Source organism: Artibeus jamaicensis, unplaced genomic scaffold, assembly GCF_021234435.1.
Source record: "Artibeus jamaicensis isolate MK-2021 breed Jamaican fruit bat unplaced genomic scaffold, CSHL_Jam_final contig_415, whole genome shotgun sequence".
Classification (NCBI taxonomy): Eukaryota; Metazoa; Chordata; class Mammalia; order Chiroptera; family Phyllostomidae; genus Artibeus; species Artibeus jamaicensis.
In genome coordinates, this window is record NW_026521823.1 from 41,407,396 (window position 1) to 41,430,541 (window position 23,146).

The window sequence follows — 23,146 nt, forward strand, 5'->3', positions numbered from 1 at the left end:
CCAGGAAACCCTTAACTGCTCTAAGGAGATACAATCGCCCGAGTGCATGAGAGAGATGCGTGTGGGAATCTGCAGGTTAAAACCCTGCGAATAATTAACGAGAGAGGAGAGAGAACCAGAACTCTGGTTCCGTGTGTTTGACTGACCTCTCAGCCCTTGGTTCCAGGTGAAGTTCAGTTCTGTCTGATTTCCATGCAGGGCGTCAGCATTTCATGACATGAGCGTTACTGTGTGAGTGAGGGACAAGTGACTGGGTTTTCTTCCAGCCCCGAGTGCGGGGTCAGTGAGCCAGTAACAGAGAAACAGCCCCTCCCTTTCGAACGAGCCCGTGGCGGCGTTAATACAGATGAACTGGCTCCTTCGTCAGAGTTTGTTCCAAGTCACCTCTTGCTATTTCATTCTCCAAGCTGTACGAATGCCACGCTCTACTACAGGGACTGAGACAGTTAACCCCGTCGTATTAATACGCCCAGAGAGACACTCTCTACCTCTAATGGGTCCGAGAAGTGGGATATTAAACACAAAATATGGTCTACACACAATAACACACACACGCATACACACTCCTTCTACAATCTGCAGTCTTGCAGGCTGCCAAACGAAACTTCACGATCATTCCGTTTCCCGTCATGACCGTCTGAGGCATCAGACAATTTTCTGGGGGATGTGCAGCCCTCCTTCCTGGCCGTGGCCCCCCCAGAGTCACCGCCACATGTCCCATGACGCCCATTCTGTCCCATGTCGTCTCGGAGACCGGTGGTCTCGACATCACAAGACCCGAGGTTCGAGTCCCAACTCCGCCACTTCTAGTTGTGCGGCCCGAGACGAGCCAGACAGCTTGCGTGGGGCCGCCTGCCGCAGAGGCCGAGGGAAGCGTCCTTATCCTCGCGTGGCACGTTCTCGTGAAGAGTTCTGGGAAACGCGAACCCCAAGTGTCCCTGCGTCTGATCTCATAAACGCCACGTTAGACGTCAAGCCACTGAAGAGTCCCCCTTGTTGCCATCTCAAGTGTGTCAGGGTCCAGTGTGTTTCTAACTCTCATGGGCCTTCGCCGCAAAAGCGTCGTGCCTGTGAGCGCTCTGTCCGTCCGTCCATCCGTCTGCACGCTGGATCCAGGACAGGCAGTGAGATGTTTTCACGCAGCAGGGAAGCTGGGCCTGGCGCACAGGCCTGCTGCGTGCCGACGGTCAGTCGGCGCCCTGGGAGCCCGGAGCGGACCAGGGCCGTCCCGGGATCCAGGAGCACGTGGCCTGCGGGGGAGGGACCCTGTGGTGGGCGATTGCAACAGAGCGCGGTGTGCCGGGGGCGGGAAGGCGCCGTCGCCGGCTTTGCGCTGTTTGGGGGGCACTTCTCCTCGTTCTCCACTTTGGTCCTCGCAGCAGCACCCGCTCTCCCAACACACGGGACTTACCTTCCCCCGGCGCGCGCTGACGGCGGCGGGGGCGCTCACTGGGCATGCGCCCTGCACTGCACCTGTCTCCTTCCCCGTCTCTGTGCCCCGCCCTGTCGCCCGCGCCCCGTTTCGGGAGTTTCGCCTGATGTTTACTGGGTGCTCTCAGCTTCACGTGTGGCAACTTGTAGCATGCTGGTTCCCAAATCTACCACACACACGGACACATACACGTGTACATATGTGTCCTGGATTCTCACCTGTTCATAAATATGCTCTTGGAATGCTCTCCATCCACTTGTTTAAATTGCATAGTTGTGATTTAGGTACAGCTGATGCATTTTATTAAATACACACGTATCTACTATGTTCGCTGCAAAAATAGTGATGCATGTAGGAGCTTGTGCAGGAGAGAAGCGTCGACCAGTTGCCTCTCGCATGGGCAGGCCCCGGTCAGGGACCGAACTGCAGCTGAACCCACCACCTTCGGGTTCACAGGGCGATGCCCGACCCTCTGAGCCACAGCGGCCGGGGCCACACCTTGTTTCTTTTTGCTGCTCTAGCTGCTCACCGCCCTAAGAAAAACAAACAACTTTTTGTTGAAAACAAATACAGACAAGATACTTGTTTCCGGCACCGTAGAGTGGAGGAGAAAAAAGGCGGTGCAGAGCAAAACGCTTCCAGTGATTTGAAACGCTCTGAAAGTGTCTACATCTACAAAATGAAAACATGTAATAATACGAACAGGACCCAGAGAGCCACCTAAGCAGCCTATGCTGAAGAGCGGTCCTGGAACCCGCCCAGTCCTCACGGGGAACGGCAGCACTTACTACGTTACTTAGATACATTGTCATTGTTCTCATGTGTTCCTTTCCAAGCCCCTGTGGAAATTAGCCAGTCTTGCTACACCTGTTTCAGAGGTGTAAGAGAACTGTCCAAGTTCAAACACAACATGGACAGAGTCTGTATTCAGTTCCCCTTGTCCAGCAGGCTTCTGGGCACCGAAGTAGCCTGGAGGTGTACCGGAATGTCTTCCAGAAGGTTCTGAATGCGCCAGACTTTTTCAAAACAACCAACCCTGGGTGCCTTACCCACACACGGCATTTTCTTTCCCCTCTTTGTTCTGCGATAACGAGAAAATGTAGAAGGGATTTTGTTTCTATCAGATTCTTAGCAGGGTCTGTTTTTTTCCATCTATTCAGTATAATTGAGAAAAGGTCAGTTGGAACATTGCCTTTCAAATGTAGCTACAACTCCTTTATTTCTGAGAACAGAAGTCATTTTTTTTGCCTGAGTTACAGCAGTTAAACCTAAAAATAAAAGCATCAGTTGCAAATGAAAGTGCTCATCGCACTACAGTCACACTGACTGATTTTTTAAAAAATATGTTCACTTCATTAGGCTTCAAAATGAAGAGTAAAGAAACCAATCTGAAAATATAAAAATCAACACAAGTTCATTGTGAGAAAAGTGAGAGATTTAAACAACAGCGGTCACATGCAGTCCGACCCTGCGGCAGTGACCGCCGTTGGGTTTGAGAGGGCGACCCCACGGCCCCCCTGCCCCAGTCCGTCCCCGGCCACTCGGGTGGAGTCTGCTCTTCCTGCAGGGCGGCCCTCGCACCCTCCCGCTCACCTTCCGGACGCGCTGGGCTCCCGGGACAGGACACGTTCTGTTCCCTCGTTACTAGTGCACCTGTACGCGTTGCAACGCACACGCGTTGATGTGTGCGTATGTTTGTGTCTGTACGTATGTCAATATGTGCATGTACACCTGTATGCGTGCTGATGTGTGCATATGTTTGTGTGCCTGCATGCATGTAAATATGTGCATGTGTATATGTATGTGCACCTGTATGTGTGTTGATATGAACTGTATACGTTTGTGCTCTTTGTAATAACACCTTGGCAATTTCATTAATGGGCACATTCTATACGATATGCTCTTACCCAATACTTTTGTAATGTCATGTATTACAAATCACGTGCGCGTGTTATCTCTACACGCACGATGCTTCTAAAACACAGAGGCTCTTTGAAAGGACTCTCAAACTATCTGTGTCTAGCCTTCTTTTTTAGTTTCTGCCGTGCCTGCCGCCTCTGAGCTCAGCGTCAGCGCTCTCGTCATCTCAGCTGAGCCCCTCACTTTTCCGCGGCATGAATGTTGCTCCCACATACCCCGGCTGTTCTTTTAGGAATGCAGCACGGTGGCTACGAACTTGACCTCCAAGACAGACTTGTTGGGCTCAAATCCGGGCACCGCCGCCCACCAGCCCACGCTCCACGCCTCACGCCCTCGGGGCCGCGGCGACGGTGCGAACAGGCCGCCTGGAGAGGATGAAAGGACACCGGCGGCGCCGCGGTCGGAGCAGGGCCGAGCAAACAGCAGGAACTCCGCCCACGGTGGCCAGGCCTTTGAAGGGTGACAGGAGGACACTGCTCCTCGGGATCCCCCCTCAAGAAGCCTCCTCCGGGGGCCTGCGGCTCCCACAGCGTCGGGAGGAGCAACGTTCACCAAACGCCTCTCAGGGGCGTCCTCCTGCCCCCCCAGTTTCTCTCCCACGGACAGCAGGGCCCTGCCGGAGGTGCAGGCAGCAGAAGACCGACCCGCGGGCTGGGCCCGGCACCCGCTGGACACCGGCCTCCTCATTTCATTCACAAGTCCCACCCGCGGGTGCTCGCGAGAAGCCCCGGCTGGTTTAATGAAACCCACGGGGTTGGGGGGCGACACCGGAGCTCAGGCGGCCAAGGGATGGCAGTCCCACACGCGTGGGCTTTTCTGAGCCACTCGGGAAAAAGATAATGGCCAATATAGATGATACTTGGTAAAATCTGAATGGTAGGAATAATTTTTACCCATACTAAAACTCATCACTTTTAAAAATAAGTAAAAAAATCTCTCTCTAAGTACCGCTTTGCTTGTATTTAAAGCAAAACTCCTCAAAAGAAGTGTCTGTGCCCCCCCCCTCCAGTTCTCTCCCCCGTCCCTGGGACCCCGCTCTGGGGGCGGCGACGGGGGGGGGGGGGCTTCTCTCTGCTGAACCTGACGATCGGTCCCCGACTCTGGATGTGCTGGACGTGTGAGCCAAGTTGGAAACAGCTGACCACTCCCCGCCCCCTTTTTTAGTACTTTCTCCACCTCACCACGGTTCCAAAGCCTTCTTGTGCTTTTAGACCGAGAGGCTGGGTGTACAAACAAGCACAGACCGCACATTAAAACACACTTTGGCCCACGGCCCCCAGCTCCTGGGGGGCCCCGGCCACACCTGGGCAGCGGTCGGCCCCAAAGGGCCGGGGCTTGGTCAGGAAGCCGCCGCTTTCTTCACTCCGGTCCTCACTTTCGGCCCAGACCCTCCAGTCACAGGGCCTGCACTCGGGGGGCCCTGACGCCCCCCCTACTCCACACCAAAGCTTCCTCGCTCCTCCGCCTGCCTTTGAGCCTCTGCTGGAGCCGAGGCTGACCCGGCAGCCACCCAGCCCCAGGCACGGCCCTGGTCCCCACCCTTGCCCCCTCGCCCCCTCGGCTCCCACCACCCAGCGCACGCCTGCCTGCTCCTCGCACCCGCCCGGCACTGCCTGGCCTGAGGCCCTTCCCACGGGCTCAGCCCCTTGCCCGTCACACACAGAGCAGCTCTCTCCGAGGTCTTCCTCCCCCGACCTTCCTGTGAGACCCGGCCCACTCACAGGCTCCCCTTCCCTGGCTGGCCCAGAGGAGGCCAGAACACGGGGAGCCCTGTGACGTGGTCCCCTGAGCCGGATCCAGGGGCCGGGAAAGTGGAGGGGAGCTGCGCTCGCCACTCCAGGGGCCCCTCCCAGCCATGAGCAGCAGCGCTGCGACCTCCACCTCCAAATAAAGGAACGGTTATTTTTAAAAGGAAAGAAGGAAACCAAGTGTTGAATGATGCATTACTATGTTTTAGTCATCCAAAAGGGACACATTTCGGGTGAAAAGAACAGATCTAGTAGATCTAACAGGATCCGGGCTTTAACCCTGACTCACCAGGACGAGTCCTTAACAAATAAGTTCCAATCTGTGAGCTGGAGTTTCCCCGTCCGTGAAGTAAGAGACAGCACAGCATGACTGGGGAGGTCCCCAACTCCATGATGTGACCGCTCGGTGGGAAGGGGTGGCTTCGGGCCCAGGGGACAAAGCTGGGGTCAAAGGACGTGGGCCACCAGCACCTACTGATGGGACGGAGACAATTTCTGGGGGGAGACGCAATCTTGGGTTTTATTTCTGGGTGAGGAATTCACCGGCCCGGGGCCCACATGCTTTATACCGACTCCCCTCTCCCTTCCCTGGCACGGGGTCATTCTAACAGAGAAGGGGAGAAATCAGCCGTTGCAGATGCTTTAATTTGCAGGGACTGTTTCTGAGAGAAGAAGCTCAGGCACAAGTAACACGACTGTGACTGTGTTCTCTCCTTAGAATCCACTGTGTTTATTCCGAAGTCTGAGTACTCGGTGGAGGAGGACGTCGGCGAGCTGTGGGTCCCCGTCAGGAGGAGCGGGGACGCCAGCCAGGAGCTGATGGTGATCTGTTACACGCAGCAAGGTAGCGTAAGATGCCCCCCGGGTACCAGGAAGCCTCTTTAACCCATTGTAGACACGGCCTCGGGCCTGGAGTGGAGCATTTTATGTTACAAGTTTCGTGAGAAAGGATTAAAACCTCAAAGGATTCTGCTTCGACTTGCTCAGAAATAGCTGATCCGTTCAGTTGTTCATTCTAGTATCAAATGTGCTGTGGGTCCCATGAACTTGAAGCCCCTCCCCCACCCAAGGCCGCTCAGGTGGAAGGAGTCCTCATTTAAAAATAAAGGAAAACAAAACAAAGTGTCAAAGAAGTGCAAACCCAAGGAAAGAAACTAATGGTAAACCAATCAGAAATTCACCATCATCAGTTTCAGGATATTTGTTTTGCTGATGAGCAAGCGCCTCTCAAAGTTGACTTTATGAGATACAAAGTTAAAATGGATACTTAGTGTTCATTAGTCAAGTAGACTTCCTGGGAATGTGGAAGAAAAAGCATCTACAATGTTGCTGTCCTTCACCTCCCTGCTGGAGCTAGTGCACATGCGCGGGAAGGTGCAGGAGGGTGGTGGCCACAGCCAGAGACCTCAGGATACGGGGTCCCAGAGCAGGGAGTTTAACTTCTTTAAGCCCCAATCACCAGGTGCATAAAGCCCGGCCCAAGAGAGCAGAGTGGTCGGTCCATGAGGCATGAAACAGCTGCAGGCCACCAGTACACAGCGCACATCCGTTAGCGGGAGCTGTTGTTCTGTTTCACCGGGTTGCTCTCAGAGACCACTGGCAGGAAGTAGAGAAGATGTTTGAGCCCTGGCTGGTGCGGCTCAGTGGACTGAGCAGCAGCCTGCAAATCACAGGGTCACTGGTTCAATTCCCAGTCAGGAACATGCCTGGATTGCGGGCCAGGTTCCCTAGTAGGGGGCACACAAGAGGCAACCACACATCGATGTTTCTCTCCCTCCCTTTCTCCTTCATGTCCCCTCTGTCTGCAAATAAGTGTTTTTTAAAAAGGAAGCATCTGGAATGGACTATTTGCCCCAGGTTTGAGGCCATGGGGAAGTTGACCCACGGTGCCAGGCCGGTGACCAGGGACAGTGTCCAGGCTCATTCACAGACAGTAACTGACCGTCACAACGCTGTGTGCGGTGTGGTCTCTGGAACCGGGTCAGGGTCAAACACTGTCACCCTCTCCCTGCATCCAGGCTCGGCGAGCGGCACCGTGCCCACCTCGGTGCTGTCCTACTCCGACTACATCTCCAGGCCCGAGGACCACACCAGCGTCATCCGCTTTGACAAGGACGAGCGCGAGAAGGCGTGCCGGGTCGTGGTCATCGATGACTCCCTGTATGAGGAGGAGGAGGCCTTCCAGGTCCTTCTGAGCACGCCCATGGGCGGGAGACTCGGGTCCGAGTTCCCGGGGACTCGGGTGACCATTGTCCCCGACAGAGATGACGGTAAGTACCGGTTCCCCTGCAGAGGCTTCCCAGGCAGCCGGCGCGGCCGCGGGCGAGACGGCCCCGTGCGGACTGACTCCACGCTGGACGGCAGCGTATGATGAGTCTCACACAGGCTGCACCCAACAATGTGTCTTAATTTAATGTTTTTAAAGGGCAGACATCACGCCTGTGCGGTCTCTCCCTCTGGGTGATGCCGTTTACCATCAGCTGATGAAACTTTTAAAATTTCATGGTGCAGAATTGAAGCAATTTGGATCAATTAAATCTTTTTGTTTGTTTTGTTTTGCTCTCAAAGCTTTTGTTTTTTTTTTTGTCAGTTAAATCTCAGAACTCACTTTTCAAAGAAAGGCATCAGACAGGCTGTGCAGTGAATAACTAGACAGGTCATACATTTATGGAAAAGTCAGTTTAACAGGCATCTCTGTGCTCCCAAAACGAGGGGTGAGGGAGGCCACTCTTCCGGGGGAAGGGAAATTTCCGCCCCGTGATCCCTGCACTCGACGGTCTTCCCAGTTCAGGAAACTGGTTCGCTCCTTCTCGGGAGCGGGGAGAAGGAAGGAGCAGGAAGGAAGGTGGCCACAGATCTGGAGGGAGAAGTGAGAGCAGCCAGCGGACAGGAGGGCCCAGGACACCGACGTCTTCCTCCTCCCTCTGGAATGTTCCACACGGAGGGTCAGAGGGAGGAGCTGGTGTGATGCGACTTTGGTTCAGGAAAAGCTGGACGAAGGTCAAAAGACTGTCACCTGAAATCACCTTAAAACTCGGGAAGTTTTTACCTTAACGTAGATTATACCCAGCATGGTCGAGTATATTTAAATGTTGCTTTAGTGTTTCATTTAGTAAAACAATTCCATTTTAGATGTAGGTAAACACAGAAGTTTTGTTTTAAGTCCAGTTGCTTCCAGAAAGTAAGCCAGCATTTGGCGGGGCAGCCCAGACAGAACCGACGGTCCCCTCAGGCTCCTCTGGGCCCCCTTCTACTTCTGTCGGGATGAAAAGATACAGGTAGATCTCATTTTAAGACTTAAAATAGAATTAATGATGACTTCGTTTCAGTTTGTTTTGTTGGGGGAAAATCTTCCCCAGTGATTACTGTGGGATGCAGATGGGGAAAAATAAAATCACAGCAGAAGTGTGTATTGAAGTGAATCGATTTGATGTTCTCCCACTTAAGTCTGGTTCCTGTCCATCAGCGCAGAGCTCCAAAAATCCTTTTTTTACTTATGAAGAGAACCTCTAGGATTTAGTAACTGTTAAATATTATTGGCAAGGACCAGCAACTTAGCAACATGTGAAACAGTGTTACTAACTCACAGCCTCCACGCAGCCTGCGCATTCCCAGGGCTTGTTTTATAGCCAGAAATTTGTGCCTTTAACCTGCTTCCCCCACGGCGCCCACCCCCGGCCCCTGCCTCGGGGAACCACCCACTCCCCTCCGTGTTTATCGGCTGTTCTTCCTGTTTAGATGCCACGTACAAGCGCGATCATCGGGCATCGTCTTTCCCAGTCTTACTTCACTGGGCATCGTGCCCTGCAGGTCCATCCCTGCCGCCGCCATTAGAAGGAGTTCCGTGAATCTCTTACCGAACAGCATCCCGTCGTACGTACGTGCCGCGCTTTTTAACCCCCCCCCCCCCCGTGGACACTTCGGTTGTTCCCACGTCATGGCCTTTGTAAAGACAGCGCCGTGAGCCTGGGTCAGCTTTGCGTCCTTCAAGTAGTTCCAGAGGTGGGATTGCTGGGTCTTAGTTGTGTGTCCCTTACCGAGCGGAGCCCCGAAAGTCTAGCGCCCCCGACACCACGCAGAGTTATCACCGCGTTATTGACGATGTCCCCGAGACCTGGAATTACACCCTCCGTCCCTGTAACTGGCCACTGGTGTGAGTTAATCCCATCCTCACCCAAGCACCCCCCATCCTCTTTGGGTCCGTCTGCGGATTTGATTCTGTCTGGCTTATTCATTGACTTTATTTTTCACGTCCCGTGGGTAAGTGAAGTCATCTCTCATGTGCCTCCTCTGGCCTATTTCACTTGCCGTAACGCCCTCTGGGTGCATCTGTGTGGCTGTAAGCGGCAAGGTTTCACCCTTTTGTCTGGCCAGGTCGTGTCCCATTGAACACAGGCCCGGCCTCGTCTTCGTCCCGCCGCCCACCAGTGGTTGTAATCGACGCCGCAGTGGTCACAGGGTGCGTGTGCGTTTCCGAATTAGTGTTTCCGGTTCTTCACCAGTGCGCAGGGGCTCCCTTCACTCCCTGTTCTCGCCAACACGTGTTACCAGCGTTTTGGTCAAGTTTTGTTAATGTCTCTAAAGCGCCGTTTCCGTGAGTAAAATGAGGTGGTGATTCTACCTGCGCTTTTTCGTTGTGGAAGTTGACATCGTCCGATGGTGGCCGGCCTGTCGCGCGCCCAGTTTATCCACGGAAGCACCGCGGCCGCCCAGGAAGGGTGTCTGTGCAGGTGTTCACACGTCCGTCGTGGAGAAAAACGGCCAGTGCGTGCGGAGGAAGCCAGATTCCATTCTTGAGCAACAAGACAGACGCTCTACGAACGGCGGTCACCTTGGAGCGCTTACCATGTGCCAAGGACTTGACGTGAGGTGTCCAGTTAAGCCTCCAGACAACTCCGTGGAGTAGAGGTCATCTCCTTCATCTGCCGGATGGGAAAACTGGACGGAGAGGCGCCGAGGACACTGCTGGAGGTCACACAGGTGTGAAGCTGTGGGCGTGCGTCCCGGGTGCAGGCCTACTGTGCGCAGAGTAAATGCGCTTCGTCACTCGGCTCCGGCGAACCTTCCGATTATCAACTGAAGGGAAGCCCGGGGCGTAGAACCCAGAAGAGAATGGCCCAGTGCAGGTCAGCGTCGGCACAGGGGCGTCATCTCAGTGTCTCAGTCACCGGGAGGTGCAGAATTGGAGAGGGGGTGTTCAAGCCTGCTCCCCAGGTGGCTGAAACCCCCACATGCCTCTCCGGCGCTGGTCGCCGGGTCGTTTTGTTCCGTGCGTGGGGGTGGGGGCACCGAGGACACAGCAACCAACCAAGAGGTGAAGCCTTGTAACAGTGTAACTTACAGAAACTGGTTTTTTTTAAGTTGATTGGTTCTCCAAAGCTAGATCACTCCTCAGCAAAATTCGAAGGTGACTTTTCGGTGCCCACGGGGTGGACGACCCCAGGCTGGGCTGACTTATCTTAGGTGCAAGCGTCCGAAGATCTCAGGTGGGGACCAGCCGCTTTCTCTGCACCCACCAAACCTCAGCAGTAGGAGAGTAAAGCGAGGACTTGAAGTACAGACGTGTGTCCTGGGAAATCTGTGCCCCGTCTTTAAGAAACAGCTCAAATCTTTTCTGTGTTTGAAAGGGATTTAGCAAGAGCCACAGGCAGCAACACACTGAGAGGAGAACCGTGCCGTGTTCTGTGCTGATGACCTACGGACCCTTCACTAGGGCCTTTGGTCTTCGGTGCCCCCATAAAGGCCACAATTTAATACTAGGGTGTTCGTTTATGAGGAAGAGTATTAAGTCAGTGCTAGTAATATTTCACTAATCTGTGCTGTCTGTCCTTGGAGGTTAATTAAGAAATACTGAAGCAGAAACCAGCTTTGTGTGACTGCCCGTGAGGGTTTTGGCTAAAGAGGCTTCTTCCTTGACCACCCTGGAAAAGTTACCTTCTGAATGGGGGAGGGAGGGCGGCCTGAAGTCCTGCCTGTGAACGGGACTCATTTCAGCACAAGCTCATTTACATCAGAAAAGCGGGTGGGAAGGCAACCTGCGGTGTGGTGTGCAAAGCAAAGCCAGAAGTTAACTCCCGGCAGGCCAGTCCTTGTGAGGAAGGGCCAAATACAAAATTACATTTTGTATTTAGTCTGCTCGAGTTGGAGCAACATTAAAAATCGGGAAATGGAGAAGTGAGATTCCGGCCGTTGAACGAATTTCAGCAGGGCAGCCGCCCACGGGCTGTTGAGATGGTGGCGAGAGCGAGGGTTCACTGGGAGTCAGCGGCGCTCAGGGCGACCGAGAGTTCAGGGCATGATGGACACTATACCCGGTTTTCCACGTGGGAAGGGCATTAAAAGTAATGGTGTGGATACCACGGCAGTCACAGAAATGAAATGGAGTGAGGCTGGGCATGTGAGACGCCAGCCATTTAAAAAACCTCCACGCACCACGCACACCCCACGGCCAGTGTCTGCTGTGCACCTACTAAGTGGTAGGTGCGGACTGCGAAGACATTTGAGACATCAGCCAGGGCGCTTAAAATCTACTCAGAAGGAGAAAGCTAAGCACAGAAGGTTAAAGAAGAGCAATGTGTTCCACCGTGTGAAACGGTGGGGAGGGGGCAAGAAGACAGCGGTGTGATCGCTCTGTGAGTCGGAAGAGGAACGAACGGGATGAAAGGCTTCAAGGGGCAGAGAGGGTTTAGGTGGCTGGAGAGCACGGCAGAGCGTTCTGGGGCCGGGAGAGCGAGGCTGGCTTTGGGGAGCAGGGCGCAAACCAGTCTGGCCAGGTCGCCTTTTCTCAGAAAGACTGAGTGCCCGGCTGTCTGGGTTGGATGTTAGGAGACCGGGGCTGTAGCTACACTTTTGCTACTTTCTGGTCCAGGACTCTTGCCCAGCCCTTTTCTCCCTGCTTTCCGCACCTGAAACGGAATAACGTTGCTACCCGGACTGCTTACTGCACAGAGTTTTTCAAGGCCCTGAGAGAAAGAGAGAGATTCTTTTTTTTTTTTTTTAAGATTTTATTTATTTATCTTTAGAGGGGAAGGGAAGGAGAGAGGGAGAGAAACATCAATGTATGGTTGCCTTTCATGCATCCCCTGCTGGGAACTGGCCTGCAGGGAACCAGCCTACCCCGGTATGTGCCCTGACTGGGAATCGAACCACGATTGTCTGGTTCGCAGGCCCGCACTCAATGCACTGAGCTACACCAGCCAGAGAGATTCTTTATTTCCCTGGGACTGTATTAGTTCTGGGTGTGGGGTGGACCAGGCGCTTTCTCCAAATGACCATCTACTTCCCAAACGTTTACATGCTTTGGGTGGGCCCACCTCCCAACAAATCCCTTCCCTCCCCAAAGCAGATGGTCAGGCCTCTTTGGTCCAGCCCCTCCCCCTGCACCGTTCTCACTTCTATGGAGCACGTTCTGCCTTCCCGGCCCCGCCCCCAGTCTGGTACCGGCAGGGGGGCGGGGGGGAGTGCCAGCCTCCCGGAGGGAGGTCCCCTGGGTTGTGAAGCCCCCCGGGTTGTGAGGCCCCCCGGGTTGTGAGGCCCCCCGGTTGTGAAGCCCCCCGGGTTGTGAGGCCCCCCGGGTTGTGAAGCCCCCCGGGTTGTGAAGCCGCCAGGCTCCTCCTGCCAGTGTATTAAACGCGGCGTCTAGTGCCCGTTGCTCCTCTTTTCTGGCTGAAAACCCCCAGTAACAACATCACTGGAGTGGTGTTTCGAGGTCACCAGTTGGATAGCAATGAAAGTGAGTAGAACCGAAGCCCAAAAGGGAAGCAGAGACGCGGAGCGGAAAGTGAGGCTGCAGAGGGAAGGGCCCGCTGCTGCGGAAAACCGACCTGGGCCCCACGCAGGGAGGGGGCAGAGGGGAACTGGAAAAACACGTCGAACAAGTTGGTTCAGAGGATGGAGGTGCCGTTCGTGACGGGAGGTGAGGACAGAGAACCCGTCTACGGAAAGGAAGTTGGAGAAGCCCAGAAATGCTGTTTGAACGTGCTGAGTTCAAGGCCCCCGAAGGTGCCCCAGGGGCCTGGGCGGCAGGTCTCCGCGTGTGCGGAAGTGATGTCGCTGGAGTGAGACCGAGGTCTGTGCTGCCTCCGACGTCCCCCGCCTGAGACCGGAAGGATGCGCGAGAACTAGGAGAAAGGGAGGAGAGGGTGGAGAGCGCGGGTGCCGAGCCGTGGAACTTCGCACGCATGTCACGGAAGGACCGCCAAGAGAGCTGCTGTGGGCTGGCGCTTCGTCTGGACCAGGAGCAGCCTGGCTCCTCCCACGTCATTCAGCGAAGGGAGGCACCAGGCCGACCCCTTGCCCAGCCTCACGGGCAAACGCCAGCCTGCGTTTGCTTTGTCTTTTTTGTGGCAGCACCTGCTGCTTGGCTCCCAGTGGCCACAGGCCAAGAACAGCATCTCATGGATTCAGAGGGTGACTGGTGCTTCTCTGTCATCACGAAAGCACAGCGTTTATGGGAACCTCCGGGGCTCGGTCCCGGACAGATTCCACGGGAGCGCTAAAAATCACATAAATCAGAAGCCACTGCTCACAGACTGGACTTCAGGGTTTGTACGCTTGCGATTTTTAAGATACACGGCAATAAAAATGAAACACGTAAGAGATGGAATGGTTAGAAAAGATCTCTTAACAAGCGTTGTGAGCATCATACGGTCCCACCCATCGGCAGCAGCAGGGGGCTGGTGCGTTCGCTTCCGCCGACGTCAGAAATCGCGAAGGAAGCAGCGGCAGAACCAAAGCTGCCACGGGCGGGACGCGGAGTCTGGAAACACGACAGTGACCTCAGAGGGTGACCGTTCAGTGGATCTCAGCACCGCGCCATCTGCCGTGGAAAACACGGGCTTCCTAAAATCCATTACGAAACAGATGACAGCCTCTCCTTTTACGGTGTTGGAGACGGGGAACTTGCTGGTTCTCTTCCCACAGAGGCCACGGTCACAGGACACAGGTGGACCCAACGCTGCCCTTTGTCCTCACAGGAGCAAGCCGCTGAATCTCTTTTCTCCCCGTCTACTCCTGGTTTTTACATTATACACCCGCCGTTTTGTAATTGGCCTAAATCTTCTTTTACTGTGATGTGAGGAACCTTGCTACTGACCTACGGAGATACAAGATTACCCAGCGGCAGATACAAGTTGCAACGGTCGATAAACCAGCGAACCTTCCGACACTACAGCAAGAATCTGCCCTGGGTTAGAAAATGTAGCCAACGCTGAAGCCGCCTCGATTCTTCTGGCCATTTGTAACAATTTGAAGCACTTAAAAAGAGACACAAAACTTCCCTTCGCACTTCTCCTGAAATAAAGCGTGTGGGTCATCCCTCCTCTGAGGCAGATCTCGATTCCGCCGGCACAGACGCGGAAACACCGTGTGTGCACATGAGCATCCGAAACGCTTGCCGGGCAGGCGGGGGGGGGGCCGCGTGGGGGTAAAACAGACCCGGGACTCGCCTGCCCTCTGTCTCCTGTTGTGACGTGTGTCCCCGCTACACGGAGCGGCCCTACTGCGGGGCAAGAGCGAAAGACACCGTGGCAAGTGGGTGGACTCGATGACCAGAGGCTTTCGAGCCAGGACTTCACCTGCAGAGGACGCAGGCAAACAGACACGACGGCCAGGCACAGACCCCTCCCTCCCTGGGCAGTGGGCGCTTTCAAAGGGGCGCCCCGTGTGGCTCAGGTCCCAGGGAGACCCAGTCCCTACAAAGGGCCGGGCACACTGAGTCGTGGGAGCTGCCGGCACACAGACCGCTCGGCATTGTCACACCCGCGCTGGGTTGGTGACAGTCTCTCCATTGTGGACATGGCTGGGAGGGCCCTGTTAGCCGGCACCTGGGGGGGCCGAGGAGAGGCCTTGTCGGGGGGAGCGGCTTGCTTTTCACAGCGACGGGGCCGGACGTGTCCACCCTCCACTCCCCCCGAGGGTGTTTCCCGAACCGCCTGGTCCACGGCCCAGGAAGCCCGGCACAAAGAGAAAGCCCGGCAGTCACAGTGCCAACAACCAGCTCATTCTTTTCTTCTGCTGCTGCTTTTTCAAAGAATCACACTTACTCAGAGGGATCGTTTTCAGGGCCACAAAGCCAGGGGTTCTCCCCACGCTTAGGCTGCAAGGGGATCCAGCACACGGGAGATAAGATTGTGAGCAGGGCAGGTGGTGGCCGGGAGGGCTGGGGGCGGGTCCCCTGCGCAGCCCACCATCTGCTCAGCGCAGCGTTGGGCGAAGGCGGGGCGGCGCTTCACACCCACTCTGCAGAGTGTCACTGTCCTCCCAGGGAACGCAGCCTGGCTAACGGACTTTGATGCAGAATGTGCGTGTTGACGTTCTTTCACGTGTCGTCAGCATGTCTGCCTAGTGGGCTGGATCTGGTCCAGAAAACCCCGGGGACGAATGAACGAATGAACTGTCAGCGGGCGATGTTTGACTGATTACTTCCAGGAGACAGATACAATGTTGCAACTTGGGGGCCCACTCCAGGCAGTTCGATGCTGTCGGGCTTCCAGGCAGGGCCTGCTCAGGCAGCCGCGCCACCGGGGGTCCGACCACAGCATCCTCTCATCAAGCAGGAAGGGGGCACCTTTCGGAACCCGTCTTACGAGAGAGCCCCCACCTCATGCGACAGTTGTGAGGAGTAAAGGGGCTCGTGTGTGTGGAGCACTCAGAACGCAGCTGCTCTGCGGCCGCTGTGATCACTGCGGACACAGCCGTGCAGCGGGGGCTCGGCTCTGTTTCAGCCGCTGCACCAGGAACCTGGCAAAAGCAGGGCTCCTCCACCCTCAGCACCACGCCCAGCGCGGAGCACAGTGCCTGGGCCGTAGCAGGTGTTCAGTAAAGACGTCGTAAGTGGGCGGACCGGTGCATGGGAGTGGGGAGGTCGTCCGGGGCCCCCTTCTTAATAGTCTCAATCTACTTCCTATCTTATAGTATGAAAAAAAATTCAGACAAAACTATAAGCCTCTACAAGTATAAAACGATACATCGAGTGTGTTGCCAGAACTTTAAAAACAAAATACGTGCCTTTTAGCCTCTTGAATGATCCCAGGCCCTTCTCTGAAACTGGCAGAGGCTTTGCCACTGCTCCGGAAAGTTCTGCCGGCCGAGCTTCTCCAATGTGAGACCCAGCTGACCAGACATCAGACACAGCGGCGGTTTGATGTCGTCCAGCCCATTAAAGCCCAAACAGCTTCTTCCCGACGTGGGATTAATCTGGACAGTAGGAGCCTCGGACTGGCTCTCAGGTTTCCCACATAAGCCCGTTAGTTAGCTGCCCAAGGTCATTACCAGCCTTCTCTCGGGGGGGCTCGGCCACGGCCTCCCCTCAGCCCTAGCTCGGGGCTGCTCTGTTCACCCGGGAGGGGTGTGGCTTTATTTTTTAACCTGATTGTTTTAATAATACAGGAGAGCTTTTTATTCTCCAAACATTAAAACAAAGCCCAAGTTTAAATGGTTACACCAGGCGTTTTAGGAGCCACGTGTGTTCAGGAGCATGTTCTATCCATGAGAAGTTCCCGGGGAAACCATAATACCTTCCAAACCTTCGATGAAACAGGATGGTTTTCTAACTCCTCTTCGTCCCTTGGGAGGAGAAGCTGTTTTCTTTCCAAAAAAAGAATGAAGAACCTAAGGATAATGGGGGGCACGCGTGTTGAATAAGAGAAGGAGCTGCTGGCTAGGCACGTAACCCACAAGAACCACACCGTCTCTGGGAAGGAAAGAGAAGGTGCCCCAGCTCCACCCCCGGGAGCCCAGGGGTCTGACGCCCACACCTGCCCAGGGCAGACCAGACGCCCGAGAACCAAGTGCCAGGCACCTCGGGGGTGACCAGCTCCTGCGGATCGTCGAACAGTCTTGTGTCCGCCGTCTCCCGCACCAAACCCACGCTCTCCTCTGAGGTCACAGGCGTGTAAGAGGTGTCCTTCCCCACACACAGTCCTTTGGCTTTGATGGGATGTAATTATTTCTATAGCGAAGTGGCAAGTAGCACGGATTCTACAGGCGGTCAGTCTGACGTCCTTCCCACCTACTGGTTGATCTTGAACTTCTGGGCTCCAGTTTCCTCGTCTGCAAAACGGACAATGACATCACCTCCCTCAGAAGGTTGTGACGATTATACACAAGTTAGTGTGCCCTGTACATTAGTGCTTCGAGCAGCTCAGGCACATTGAAAACACTCCGCCAATGTTCGCTATTGTTACATGATCACACGATGCATATCATACTTATTTCACTTGCTTGTTCTTTTGACAGCCACATAGCATTCCAGTGACTAATACTCAGTCATCCCTCGTCCTGGGGCTTTTAGCTTTTTCCAGATCTTTTTCTTAATCAAACACATTCTGTAGTAAATATTCTTTTCACGTGTACAAGATATCATTTATTTGTCTGGTGTTTATTATTGCACCCGGTTTTATATATAATAGAATCCAGGGTCCGGCAGAAGTGACGCCTGCTGGAGTCTGGCTGGTAGGGTGGTGACATGGGTGTGATGATTTATAGGTTTAATTTGAACACTCCACCTGAAATGTCCTATGGTGTGCTTGAGTGTGCTATTGTTACGTTACAGAATGACGTGCTTATGACTTTGTAATAAAAAAGGGCCGGACCCTGTGTATAACATGATTAGAATGTATCCTGCTGACGTAATCTCGATAGTGAGTAGCGTTTATCCGGAGCCAGCCCAGCCGGGGGCATTCTGCACAGAAGCCGCCCTTCCACGTCCGCCACACGTCTGTGAGGTCTCATCACTCTGTCCACCTTCACAGGTGCAGAAGCGGGACTCCTGCGCAGGGGGTAGCTTGTCCACGACCACCCGCTGGAAAGTGATTCGGGGAGGGTGTGCCTCGGGAAGTTCACGGAGAAGGTCTGCTGAATCGGGGGAGGGGGCGCGGTGGGATTCACTGTTAGTGCCGCCGCAGCGTCGAGGGCAGAGCGGCAGGTGACATCCGCCCCATTGTAAAATCACCCTTCCCGAGTCTCCTTCCAACTCGACTTTGGAGTCGCTGTGTCAGACTTTTTCGATGACTCAGAGAGACCTCAACCATCTGTTGTTAGGCCCTAGTTTTGTCCTAAAGAAAAGGGAAGTGTTTATTGTTAACGGTAGAGCGAGCACACACACTGCGGCAGGTAACAGAGCGCTGACCACACAGGACATCAGTGAAATGACCACTTTTCTGCACTCCCCTCCGTTTGTTACGTCAGATGATACCGTGTAGCCTTGAAACAGAAAACGAAGAGTTTCAAACGACACTCCTAGGAGGCAGGTCCGCAACAGTATCTGTGGAATAAAGAACATGCATAAAACCTCCATTGGCCCTGAAAAAAAAGACAAAAGCAGAGTTTGGGAGTGAAGCTGACTGGCAGCCGACCCCTCACCACCTCATCTTCCTGCAGAAAGGCCGCCCGTGAGCTCTCAGCTGCAACCTCAGGGAGACGCTGTCCTTACATTAACACCGTTCCAGGCTTGTGCTGACTTTTCCTTATTCTCTCAGAACATTGTAGTTGTCAAGAAAAAGAGATGTCAAAGCACGCCTTTAATCTGATACATACTCTCAAACTTTTCCCTTAAATACACACCTGAAGTTTATGTTTTCAACAAAAATTCCAGAAATGCTTCCTAAAGACTATGCAGAAGGTCACTGGTGGATTTAAAGTATTTCCTGGAAGAAAAGTAGGGACAGGCCCCTTCAGAATTATTTAGAACTAATTTTTTAAAGAGAGAAGGAAGTTCACCAGGGGCTTTCTTCTTTTTTTCTTTTCCTATTTACAAAATATGTGGGGGGGATGTTCAATGTATAGCAAATTAAATGTACGTAGGAAATATGTAGCAAAGGAGGAAGATATTTTTATCAGTATTTTCCTATAACCTTGTCTATTTTGCTTTATACAGCTCTATACAATTTCAGGGTTATAATCGTAGTGGACTGTCCTTTTGTTATGTAAAGTTCGTGTTTTTTAATGATCTTGCGTTAAGTTACATTTGGACTTTTGTCGCCCCTCTTGTCCCCACCTCTGCCTCTCTCGGCCTAAACTGTATTTCATATATCCTGATACTTTTCACATTTTCCTGCAGTTTTTCATGTTGTTTATTTTTTAATCCAATTTAACACACTTTTTTAAAATAAGGAAGTAAATTCACGTACATTTTTTCTAATAGTGACGCTTTGGGGCTTTTTACTTGAAGTTTCTCCATGGGCACTCTTCCTTCACCCTCTTCTCCTTCCCGGCTCCTCGGCCAGAACGTTGGCTTCAACTCTGCGGTGTTTATTTTCTGCTGGTTTCTCTCCTGTGCGCGGCAGCGGTCACGAATGCCACCACGGTGCTTCCCTGCCTGTCCGCCCGGTTCGCTCTGGCGAACAAGACGAAGATGCTGAGACAGGTCAGTCGCCCTCGAACGCCAGGTGCGCCCTGCTCCCGGCCGTCGTCTCAGGTGCTCGTCTCAGCGTCGAGTTGGGAACCATCAGTGTGATTACTCGTGCCCGTCGTCAGTGCCCGGGTTGGACGGCGCGTTCTCCTGGCTGCTCCGCAGCGTCGCCTGCGTCCACAGTTCCCCCTCCGCCTTCCCGGTCCTTCCGCGCCCCTGACAAGCCCCCACTGCGCGCCTGCGCCGTGCCCGAGCCCGGCTGTGTCTCGCCTTCCCTCCTGGATCGTGTTTCTGCGCCGTGTCTGTGCCTCGGGGGCGATTCCCCGCCTGGCTCCAGCCCTGGACGCCGGCAGAAGCTCTCGCTCTGGGCTCCACTCACCACCGTGACTCGGTTATTTCCACCCACGGGGGTGCTGACCTCGTTTTGAGTGCAGCTCTGCCTGTCGTCACCTAGCACGAGAAGGGGGAAACCTTCACCGCTGTGAAAAAGAAGGGGCGTATCACCTCCGATCCTGTCATCTCCCATCGCCACCGGGAAACCCAGTGCAGAGTGTGAGGTGGGAAGTCACAGAGGCGCAGAAGGAAGGAGAGGGGGGGGGGGGGGACAAAGGAGGAAGCCCCGCGACCGCCTGGTGCTTCACCTGTGGACACTGGAGTTCAGCCCCTGGCCTCTGAGGCTCGTCTCCGGCCGTGTCCTTGTGCGGACGAAGGGCCGCACACGCCGTGTGTCTGTCTTCGCACGCTTGTCTCTGTGCCGTGCACCCCGTCTTACCTTAGGAGAGGTCAGGGCGCTTCATCCAGGTCGCACGCACTTGGTCCACCTGTTCCCGGATGCGGAGTTTTGAAGGAATCTCTTCATCTTCCTCTGCACCTCCCTGTTCTGCAAGAGTGTGGTTAGCACCGCACACACACAGGGTGACTGCGAGGGCTAAAGCAGACACTGCTTTCGGAGCCGTCACGGTGTGGCGTGGGACGTCAGGCGTTACTCGCTGACCACGCGGAGAGCAGCCGAAGCGCCGGGCAGTCCGCTGGCACCTGCAGACCCTCCAGGGCACGGACGGCGTGAGCCTGTGGGCGCAGGGCTTTATGGGCGATCTCCGGACCGTCTCAGTGTTGCTTTGAACCAAAACGACTCTGAAAAAATATAGTCTATTTCAAAGAAAGAGCGAAAAGGAAGCCCTCGGTTCCCGGGGGCGCCCCCGGAAACTACTGTTTTGAGACCTGGAGGAGAAGCGCAGCATCGGCCCCATCCTTACATGTCCTGGGGTGATGCGAGCACCTCGGAGGGAAGCCCCGGGGGGGAGAGCGTGGGACGGGGGAGGACAGCAGCCCTGCTCCCGCAGCTTATCCCAGCTCAGTCCCCTTTCTCCCGTGGGGCCCTGATGCTGAGACAGCCCTTTCCTCACTCGCTGGCATGGAGACAAGTCTGTTCTGTGTACTCACGGTGGCTGAGAACGCTCTTTCACCTGCTGGTCATTCTCGTGGGTTGTGCTAACACTGGGGAGGCCCCAGGGGACAGAGGAGTCCCATTTCCTCCCGAGAGCCCAGCAGAGGGGCCACAACCGTGCAGTGACCCTGGAGAGAGGGACGTCCTCCAGCAAACGCCAGGAAGGAGCCGGAGTTATCCAGGTGGGCGGGAGGGAAGGCGTGCTCCAAACGACCGTGGTGGCATAGTGATGACAGGAAGGGACACGCTGAAGAAGTTATTCGGGACACTGGGTGGTTACCGTGTGGGAAGGGCGAACCCGAGATTTCAAAGGCAAGCTGCGGCCAGATGGCTCAGGGGCTGGTCAACCACGTGAGTCTGCGGACGGTGCTGAGCCTGGGGACAGGTTTCAGTGAAGGGAAGGGGTGGCCTCTCCTCGGGTCTGGTTACGTGACTGGGGCGAGTTCGAATGGCAGGTGACACTGGCCACATCCAAGTAAACAGCAGTGAGACGGAGACACCAAGGGGCTGGCGGCACTGGAGGGTCCTCCTCAGACTCGGGGGTGGGGGGTGATTGACCTCAGAGGACCCAGGACACGGAACCGTCGGGCCAGCTCTCAAGATCCAAAGCCCAGAAGAGAGGCCGGAGTTGCAGGTGCTTCGAGGAGGTTCCTTTGAGCCATTTTCAACACCCAACCACGAGCCAGCCTACGAGGATCCGTTCTCCGCGCACAGGGGTGGGGGCCGCCAAGCACGTGAGTGAATAAGACTCGGCTCCAGGAGGCTGTTCAGGCCTCGCCGCTGCCTTCTTCCACCTCAGGAGACGCTCTGCAGCGGCAAACATCCGCCCAGACACCCCAGACTCAGCGAAAACCGTGAAGGTGGACGCTCTCCCTCTGGGGAGACACGCGAGATGTCCCCCGTCTCTGTGGCTGCCCCTGGCACCCTCAGCCTCGCCACGTTCCCTCCCCGTTTGTGAGAGACCCACGTGATCCCGGCTGTGCCCTGAAAGTGTCCCCGGTGCCCCGGGAGTGGAATGTGCTTCTCTAGCCAGTGCCTCTGTCTGTTGCCTTGGCGCGCACAGGGGCACGGCCCAGAGGACACACACAGGGGACAGCGTTCGGCCCCCTGTGAATTTCACACTACCGCACTAGCCAGCTGGGCGTCTCTCGAACTGCCCTGGCCGGCGGCCTCCATCCCTGGTGCCTGGGGGTCCTGGCCCTACAAGAAACCAGTCCGTGTCTCTGTCTCTCTGGCTCCCCTCCCCCTTCCTTTCTCTCTAAAAGCAACACAGAAATGTCCTCGGTGAGTATAAAAATAAAAAATCCCCCTGGCTCGGCTCACACACCATTTAGACAGCACTTATCTCTCTGCGGAGGGAATGAGCAGCTGCTCCGGAATGTCCCGGGGAGGGGGCGGGAGGTGCAGGGGAGAACGGGGGGTTGGGGGGCGCTGGCGTGCGGTGTTATGGGGTGTGGGCTGCGGCAAATGGGGGGGGTTCCATCGTTCTCTCATCCCGGATGGTCACATTCAGCCACTGTGCCCCCCATCAGACTGAGAACTGACAAAGCCCAGTGTGTCTGTGACCTCACTAGAGAACCGGCCGGGCTTTCTCTGATTCACTTTACGTGGTAACGTGGGTGTTTCCGAAACTAGCAGACAAAGGTCTACCCCTCACTTAGGTGTACACCAAGCTCCTAGGCAAAAACAAGCAAATCCAAGTATTCTCCTCCAAGAGAGGCCCGTGAAGACCCACTCAGGAATTCCAGTAATTGTCCAGCAGGGGCAGTTGGTCGGGATTTGGCACGAGGGCCCCTCTGCGGCTGGCGGTCCTCACGGGTTTACCCCGTCCTGCCTTTCCCCTGCTCGGAGCCAATTAAAAGTTTCCGGGAGCACGTCCACTGTTTATCTGCAAAGGCGTCTCTAATGCGGTTCCCGGCCGGAAGGGCTTTTAACTCACGTCACGTAAGGTTCTGCTCAAATGGTAACGATGACAAGCAATACTTAAATTCTAGAGATTTCTGATAAGGCACCGAGAAATTTAAAGACAGTAATGATCACGCTTTTCAGTTCTCATTCAGCTACAACTGAGAAGAGACCAAGGTGCTGTACACGATCCAGCCACTTCTCCTTATTCACGGCATACGAAACTAGGCACTTGGCAAGATTGTCTTCCTTATAAAAGATTGTATTTTCATTTCATCGTGGTTAATCACTTTATACTTTCATTGCGGTGATCGAAATGGATTAATAGGCCAACTTTCTGCTCA

General features: G+C 54.8%; 1 protein-coding gene across 2 annotated transcripts in view; it reads left to right on the plus strand.

The window, feature by feature from the left end:
• The window catches only part of FREM2 (FRAS1 related extracellular matrix 2), a 101,024-nt gene that overhangs the window by 48,957 nt on the left and 28,921 nt on the right, over positions 1-23,146 (plus strand). For both annotated transcript variants that reach the window (XM_053665564.1, XM_053665565.1), the window contains exons 5-6: positions 5,819-5,944; positions 7,119-7,370. In XM_053665564.1, the coding sequence (XP_053521539.1) occupies positions 5,819-5,944; positions 7,119-7,370 (378 nt within the window). The remainder of the gene's footprint in view (positions 1-5,818; positions 5,945-7,118; positions 7,371-23,146) is intronic.